This window comes from Rhinatrema bivittatum, chromosome 4, assembly GCF_901001135.1.
Source record: "Rhinatrema bivittatum chromosome 4, aRhiBiv1.1, whole genome shotgun sequence".
Classification (NCBI taxonomy): domain Eukaryota; kingdom Metazoa; phylum Chordata; class Amphibia; order Gymnophiona; family Rhinatrematidae; genus Rhinatrema; species Rhinatrema bivittatum.
The window spans coordinates 21,905,686-21,914,047 of record NC_042618.1 but is presented as its reverse complement, the minus strand read 5'-3'; the positions used below and the strand labels follow the sequence as shown (position 1 = coordinate 21,914,047).

The 8,362-nt window shown below is 46.0% G+C and overlaps 1 protein-coding gene across 3 annotated transcripts in view; it reads right to left on the bottom strand.

The window, feature by feature from the left end:
* Positions 1-262: 262 nt before the first annotated feature.
* RIN3 (Ras and Rab interactor 3) overlaps positions 263-8,362 on the bottom strand; it is a 133,066-nt gene continuing 124,966 nt past the window's right edge. For all 3 annotated transcript variants that reach the window (XM_029597826.1, XM_029597825.1, XM_029597827.1), the window contains 2 exons: positions 2,555-2,718; positions 263-1,538 (listed from right to left, as the gene is read on the bottom strand). In XM_029597826.1, the coding sequence (XP_029453686.1) occupies positions 1,224-1,538; positions 2,555-2,718 (479 nt within the window). In that variant the 3' untranslated portion in view covers positions 263-1,223. The remainder of the gene's footprint in view (positions 1,539-2,554; positions 2,719-8,362) is intronic.

Here is an 8,362-nt window from a genome sequence, read left to right as displayed (position 1 = left end):
CCAACTGTGTTAATCCTTCAGGGCTTTAACACACCTCTCCCTGAACTGGGGAGAATTCTCCTGGAGGTGTGCTAACACGGGCAGAAAGTGGTAGACGAGACCCCTGAGCTCATGCACTGGGACTTCTGGTGCTCTAACCCAGTGGCCACTGCTCCTCCCATCCAACATGAAGACGGGACATGGGCTGTCCAAGGTACCTGCGCCTGCATAAATCCCCGGGTGACCGACGGCCTAATTTCTCCAAGTAATATAAACACCTGAATCTGCTATCTCAGGTGCCATAGAATTGGGCTGCGCACATGCAGATTTTTTTTTTTTTTTAAAGAAAGGAGAAAGGACTGGCGAGTGTCACTTGCTACGGCAGCAGCTCTGACTGCAGGGTACCGGACCGTTTGAGCAGGGCGTGTGGGAACGGTACGGAATTCTCACCCAAATACCTTCATCTTGAACTGCTTGGATTTAGCTGGAGAGCGCCGAGAGCCCAACAAATGGTGAAGGCAGCGCAGTCTGGGTGTAGTTCAAACGTCAGTACTGTACCACAAAACAGCTTTCTCGACTGCTAATTACATCGCTGGCGGTCATAAAGCCACACTGATGAACCAGTCATCGTGTATTCACCAAATGTGAGTTGATCTTACATTTCAGTTTTGGGCATGAAGTATAAAAATGACGGGACATGGAAGTTAGCAAGAGGCTGCTCGCAAGATTTGATGTCTGATGATTTACAACAGCGATTATGGCGGAGGGGCTCCTTGCTAAATTCATTAACGAGGATGAAGACTGCCTTACAGAGCAGGGCAGCGCTGACGAGATCGCCCGGGTAAGGAACGGATAAGCAGATCCCCGCTTCGAGCTATTCAGTCAAATACAAAATAGATGTTCACCCCGTCCTCTCACTGCTGACAACCCACCCATCCCTAAAATCACCCCACCCGCACATTTCCTTATGCCGGAGCACCGATTTCTACCAACCTCTGTACTTCAACACGTCTGAAGGAGAAATGCACGGGGAACTGGAAAAAAAACAAAACAAAACAAGACAAGGAATTCTGTTCACAGGAGCCCAAAATGCATCCACAGAGCAGCGTCTGCGAGGGGCCGAGGACCTCTAGGTGGGCACAAGGTCTCTCGCCCCAATGAAGACACTGTAGACGGGCGAGTCCTTTAAGTAAGCGGCACACCCACCTCTACCTCATCGCCAAGGCAGGCGTCGGCCGCAAAGCTCATTCTAGGAAATTTAGCTCCTTTATGACCGGCAGTGCTGCGGTCTCCGCGCTGTTCGCCTCTCTGTAGAGGAAATGGAAATCCCGCTTCTGATCGCTCCGCAGCAGGTAGGACTTGATCTGATGGGGGAGGGCGTCGGGGGCCAGCCGCAGGCACTTCCCGTCCACGAGAACGAAGAGTCCATAGCTCTGGGGCTCTCGGACCTCAAACTTCTCCGCACACTGCTGGCAGAGGAGCTCGGTGCTGGTGTCCGGCCGCGTAGCCAATGTCCGGGCCTTGCTCTCGGGCTCCTCCAGGGATATGGTGATGAAATCCTGCAAAAGGGGGGTGGGGGGGGGGGGGGGAGGAGAGAGGTCACAGCGTAAGACTAAGGTCACCAATGGAGACGCGCAAGTCGGATGCACCGCCGCGAAGCAGAGGCGAGGGTGCAACAGATAAGGCTGGAAAATATTCTAAACCTAATGCCATGCCAGACGGAAAGTCAGATTATACACCTCAAGGAACGAGAGGAGAATAAAAGACCAAAATAAAAACTTAGGGACGGCTGCCTGGTTACCCGACTGAAGGGGAATAAAGTCAGAAGCCAGGCGGCTTGCAAAAGAATAGCTGCTATGGTCCATCCCAAAAAAGAAATGCATTGCAGCTGGGCCCGGAACCAGCAACCTTCTGGTCCAGAGGCAGCATCTCCTCTGATCAGCAAAAGGAAGGCCCTGCTCCTGTCAGGGAGCTCCGTTATTTTTCCTCAGAGAACTCCTCCAAGAAACCCCGTGAGAGATTAGACCAGCTGGGGGAGAGCCGAGTAAGCCATGGATTTGTCTAAACAGTTAAGCAGGTGGGCCCTAGATTCAAAAGGAATTCTTCCATTCTCCAAGGCCTTTTTAGCAGCGCCCCGGAGAGTCTCTCTCTCGAGCTGAGCCAGCTGCAGTGTGCTGGACGCTGATGCCGAAAACGCAAAGGCTACAGCAAAATGCAGGGCACAAAGCCCGAACGCGCCGGAGAACGCAGCAAAGTGCAACAGACTCTGAGCAAAAAAAAAAGAGTCACCCAGAGTGTGAGCAAAAGGGAGATAAGGAGCGACGGATGTCCCTCGGGAGGAGAAGTCATATCAGATTTTCCAGCCTGCCAATGCTCGTGTCGGGGGGGAGTTGGTACTTAGAGCAGATTAATTCTGCCATCAATGAGGCCGATGATGAATGGAAGAGAGCGTGAATCGGGGGATGTTCTAGGAAACAGAGCGTGAGATCAGAGACTGTGGATAAACAAGCGGCAGAAATGCAAGTGGCAAAAGGTCAGAGACCCAGTTACTGGTGAAACGCTTTGTTCTGCTCACCTGCACGGAGGAGCGGGACACTCGGACCTTGTTGAGCGTTCTCCTTCTCTCCCAGCGATGGATGGAGTCCTGCACCTCCACGCTCAGCTGCCGAGTCACCGTCACCTTGTCATAGTGCTTGATGTGTTCCAGGGCCCCGTAGGTGGTGGTCAGGTAATAAGAACCTGTCAATGAGATACCCGCCCGTCAGGCAAATTAAACCCCTCAACATCTAAACTATCCCACCTCCACGTTAGGGAAGCATTCACGCGCCACGTGCGTGTCTTGCAAACCACATTCTCCATCAAGGCAACAGAATTGAATCGAACAGAATCCGCTTCGGTCAATGAGAAGCCGGTCGGCATAAAATCTCACTTGTTTTTTATGCAAGTTCTTTATCACGGACGATCATTCAATTTTGTTCCACTGGTTTGTGATCATTTGAGCTCAGCTATTTATTTATCCATGCATTCCTCAAGTGTTTAATTACTTCTCTCACAGCCTCTGCCCTGACCATTTTGATAATAATAATTTTTTTTGCATTACAGGCTCTCCCTTCTTTACTTAGTGAATCGCTATGTCTTGACTCAGTTCCTAATTCGTTGGTAGTACTTTTGGTTCCATGTCACTTATTTCAGACCTTGCCTGTATGGGTATAGGCCTATAGGGAAATTACTTTTCCTGTTTCTGTGAGAAAATAATTTAAAAAAAAAAAAATGACAGCCATTTCCAAACTGTATCACTAGGTGATTCCGTGTACAATAATTTATCCAGATATCTGGATTGCATAATGAATAATAACTGCTATTAATCAAGTTTACTTAGGGAATAGCCACTGCTATTAATTGCATCAGTAGCATGGGATCTTCTTGGTGTTTGGGTAATTGCCAGGTTCTTGTGGCCTGGTTTTGGCCTCTGTTGGAAACAGGATGCTGGGCTTCATGGACCCTTGGTCTGACCCAGCATGGCAATTTCTTATGTTCTTATGTAATAGTTATTCTGCGAGGATGTGTAGTTCAGCAGGGCATATAAATTCCCAGTGCTCTTGAGATAATATAAAAGCAGGCTTTTGGCCCCTTCGTATGGCATAAGAACATAGAAGTTACTGGGTCAGACTAAATATCCTGTTTCCAGCCAATCCATGTCACAATACCTTTAAAAAGCGACTCAAGACTTGGCTGTTTAATCAAGCATTCTCCTTATCCCAATAACTTTTCTTAACTTTTCAACAATCGACCTCAGGCCCAACTCATTCAATTCCGAATTTATCCTCCTATATTATATTGTATTTAAATTGTACTCTCCTTGCTCCATTGAAGTTATTTATTGCTCTCACTAAGTTATTTTATTTATTTCCAAGTTAAATCTTCCCTGTTCTCTGTAAGACATAATTCTATATTCTGTCAATTTTTATTGTTACAATGTAAACCGAATTGATTAGTAACTTTGTTACTAGAACTTCAGTATATAAAACTGTTAAATAAATAAATAAATACCTGACAGGATCCCAAATAGGATCCCATGCTGCTGACACCCACGGATAAGTAGTGGCTTTCTCAAAGTCTACCTGGCTAATAACGGGTTTTGGACTTTCCATGGCATAAAGGTATGCATTGAAGGTTTCTAAGATTATTAAAATTATAATGTAATAAAATGTACATTAATCATTTTCTCTTCTACTGCAGGAAGGGGTGTACAGCAGAAAACCCCAAACCCCAGGACACCTTAAAGGATCAGCTCCAGAGATCTGGCCCAGTCCACCTTAAACCCAATGCAGCAGGAATCCTGGCCGGGGCGGATATATAACTGGGAAGGTGTATAACTAGCCAGGCCAATGTGGGAACAGGAGGCCCAGGGGAGAGAAGGAAGCCTAGAGAAAGAGAACACTGCTGAACTGTAAGTTCTATTACTGTATCTGTTTCTGGGAACTGCTTCTATTTGTATTCTTGTCATTAATACAGAAGTTTATGAGAAATTTGCCAGTGCGCAACCTGATTCTGTTCCCTGGCCATCCCAAGACCACTCTTGGTGGCACATACAGGTAGTTTTCCTTTGACCCATCTGCCCAATCCGTGCCTTTAAAATACATTTTCAACCGCAGTATGAAATACCCCATTATTCTCAATAGCAATGTGTAATGCGTTTGTGGCTGACCCTTTCGAACTTTGCGTTTGAGTAAATCCGTTTCTGCTGAATTCAGGAGTAAAGTTCATTCAAGCATCTAACACTTTGAAAATTATCCTCCATTTTAGTTGTCTCAAAATTTATTCATCCTAATGATGCGGGTCGGGGGAGAGGGAGGGGTACATTTCCAGCACTAAGGCTGAATGTCTAACCCCTTCGAAAATCCCTCTCTACTTTTTTTTTTTGCATCTTCGGACTTAGCGTTCAACTGTGAACCTTTATAAACTTAGCTCTCCGTTGTCCATCTTATAAAGCCCTCCCCACCTGCCCCCCCCCCCCCCCGAGTAGTTGAAGGGCAGAGTTGGCATATACGGGGGTGGGGGGTGCTACCGGGCCACCATTGTACCAGAAACGAGGGAAGACATGCAGATGCTGGAAAGGACACTAGATGGCGCCATACACCATCCAGGTTTGAAGCAGGCAGTCCGCTGCACTTACATTTCCGCCAGTGCACTATTCAGTGACTCAAAGGCTGCTGTCAATTCAATCACTAAAATTCCCAACTCCAGAGGAGAATCAACATGAATCTAAGGTGCAGACTTCCTCTACTTATATTTTAACGCTGTTGTATTATACCATTTCTGCAGTTAAGGACCTTCATATAAAACGGGCTGTCAGGTTCCCTCACTTTGAGCAGTAAACATAGTGATAATCATGTTTAAAAAAAAAAACCTTAGATTGTAAGCCCTCTGGGGATAGAGAAATACCTACAGTACCTGAATGTAAACCGGTGTGATATCTCGATTGAGATCGAATGTCGGTATAAAAAATTAAAAATAAATAAAATAAATAAATATATAAAAATAATAAATAAATAAACAATCATGCCCCTGTATGGAGTTCAAAATGTTGTGTGTCAAAAGTTCATTATTTTAACTCTTTTTTTTTTTTCCATTTTTAATAATTTGCAGATAAACTCTTTCCAAGCTTAGGTTCACAGACTCTCCTTGACACGGTCTGGGCTTCGAAGCTGCAACGGTTCCTGCATCAGCGCCTCATTCTTGGCTGCAGGTAATGCTGTCAGCACGGCAGTCCTCCCCCTCAACCCCTCCCGACCGCAGACATCACTGCAGATGCGAAAACGGGAATCTGTTGGGAGCAGTCTATGAAGCTAGCTACGATTGGAAAGATTCTATCTGCAAACTGCTTAAAAATGAAAAAGTACAAAAATGAACGTTGTTGCAAAATGTTTTGGACCGATGATTCTAACAGGGGCGTGATTATGAAGCTATTTAGGGGTCAGAATAGTCAGCGAACCTGTCAGCCCATTTCTATGAAGGTCTATACCTAATGAATTGGTTTCCTACTGTTTTGTTTTTTTTATAATTTTTTTTTTTTAACGTGCACATTGCACTGTTTTAGCATGAATGCCAGAGACACTTGCTGTGGGCGCGGGCAAGTTGCTCTGAGGAGAATTTTCAAAAGCCATTTCCGGGTGAGGCCCTGCTTGCTCTTGGTGCAGTTAGAGAGGCGGTTTTAGCCACATTGGTCGGGGGAGGGGAAATAACACGCCTAAATCACGTTTTTAGATGTATGCAGGTTGGTTGCCCTGAAAAAAAGGAGCTGCAAATGAAGCAGGTGGCCCGCAGTAACTTTCCAAGCAACAGAATGTGGAAGGGGAGGGGGGGGGGGGGTAAAAAGGACCTGCAGATTTTGACCTAAAACGTGATTTGAAAACGGCCTGCTTTATCCTCTGTCGCTTCAGGTGCCCAGTTTGACCGTAAGCTCTTCGGGCTAACAGTTCATTCTAGCTGTATGCAATTTGTTAAACTGTTTCCTTTGTGATCCCTCCAACAGGTAGAAGCATCAGCCCCCCCAAGCAGTTATTCTGCATGGACAGACAGACAGAGGATCATTGGGGGGGGAGTCAGGAAAACGTAGCAATACCTGGAACTATAAAACAAGATACAAGCCCAGCCAGAGCGGCTGCGCTGCACGTTCCAGAAGGAAGCTCATTTTGCTACAGCGCCAGTCGTAAGGAGAACTTTAGCGGCATATCTGAGAGCCTATCCCACGAATAAAGGTCATGGCATGCAGGAACCCAAACCCCGCCGGTGACATTAACCAAGGAAGCAGCCCTTGCAACTCTAATATGCTTCAGAAAATAAAACTCTGGAATTGCACAATAAAGCTCTGGCATTCATTGCCAGAGGATGTGGTTAGTGCAGTTAGTATAGCTGTGTTTAAAAAAGGATTGGATAAGTTCTTGGAGGAGAAGTCCATTACCTGCTATTAATTAAGTTGACTTAGAAAATAGCCACTGCTATAAATTGTATTAGTTGCATGGGATAGACTTAGTGTTTGGTTATTTGCAAGGTATTTGTAGCCTGGATTGGCCACTGTTGGAAACAGGATGCTGGGCTTGATGGACCCATACTGGGTCAGACCAAGGATCCATCAAGCCCAGCATCCTGTCTCCAACAGTGGCCAATCCAGGCTACAAGTACCTGGCAAGTACCCAAACACTAAGTAGATCTGGTGCGCTTTTGAAGATTTGCTCGTATTGCTCAGAATATCATTTAGGCTCTCGGCATGCTACACACAAATACTTCCTTGCGCCCGGCATTCTTTCAATAACTTGGTGACATTTAGAAAACAGGCTGTGCTCTGAGCCTCTGGTCCGCCCAGGCTGCCAGCCGGAAAGCAGCGTGCATTTCTGAAACCGTTACGAGTGGCTGCGCTCCCAACAGAGCACGGGTCGAGACCCCTGGATCTACCATGGAAAGTAAACCCCACTGCAGACTGACATGCTGAGCCGGACACCGTGCCTGGGGCCAGATTTCGCAATCTTTTTTATTCCTGGAGACACAGAACGGGAAATGCGCCTTTAGTAAATTAGGACCCCCAAGATGTTATCTTCGTGAAATGGGATTTTCGGCATCTCATGCATTCGTTTAAAGTAGGGATAATCACAAACGCATATTTTTGTGTAAAACCATCCCGGCCCTCCCAGATTTTTGGGAACTATTGGAAGAAAGGGTTCCAATCTAGACCAATTATCGAAATATGTATTTCTAATATCCCCTGCTGAAATATGTAAACCGTTGTGATGGTATATAAAATTCAAAAAACAAACAAATAAATTAATTAATGCAATAGCAGCTTGGCTGGAACTTAGGAGCCTAAGGAACTGTCAAACCCAGGTACACCGCACACCTAAGCTAGGCTGCCAGGCCACGCTTTCATTCCACCATGATTTTCAGAATATTAGACAATATTCAAGAGGTGATTTTCAAAACCACCGGCAGGAGTCACAAAGTCCTTGGGTATTTTTACACAATAATACTGCACCAGTTCTCAAAAGGAAAGTAAGAGGACTGTCCACCACCCCCCCCTGAAAAAATAAATAAAAATGAGATGGCTACATTTTTGGAAAATCATCTTTACAGCTCATGAGATATGCTAATTGCAGGGCACAGTGCGCCAATTCATTTCACGGGATGCAGGACCCCTGGGCCCCTAACCCGAGCTTCGAACATTAACTTTTATCCTGTGCGCCTAAGCGGTGGAATTTCTGCACCAAGATTAGGCGCCTGGGGGTGGGTGGCAGGGTCTTTGAAAACTGTTTGAGAATTGTAGGTGCCTAAATTACGGGCTCAGCATCGAGCTATTGCTCCCAAAATGTTTAACGGCCACTCCTGCCTG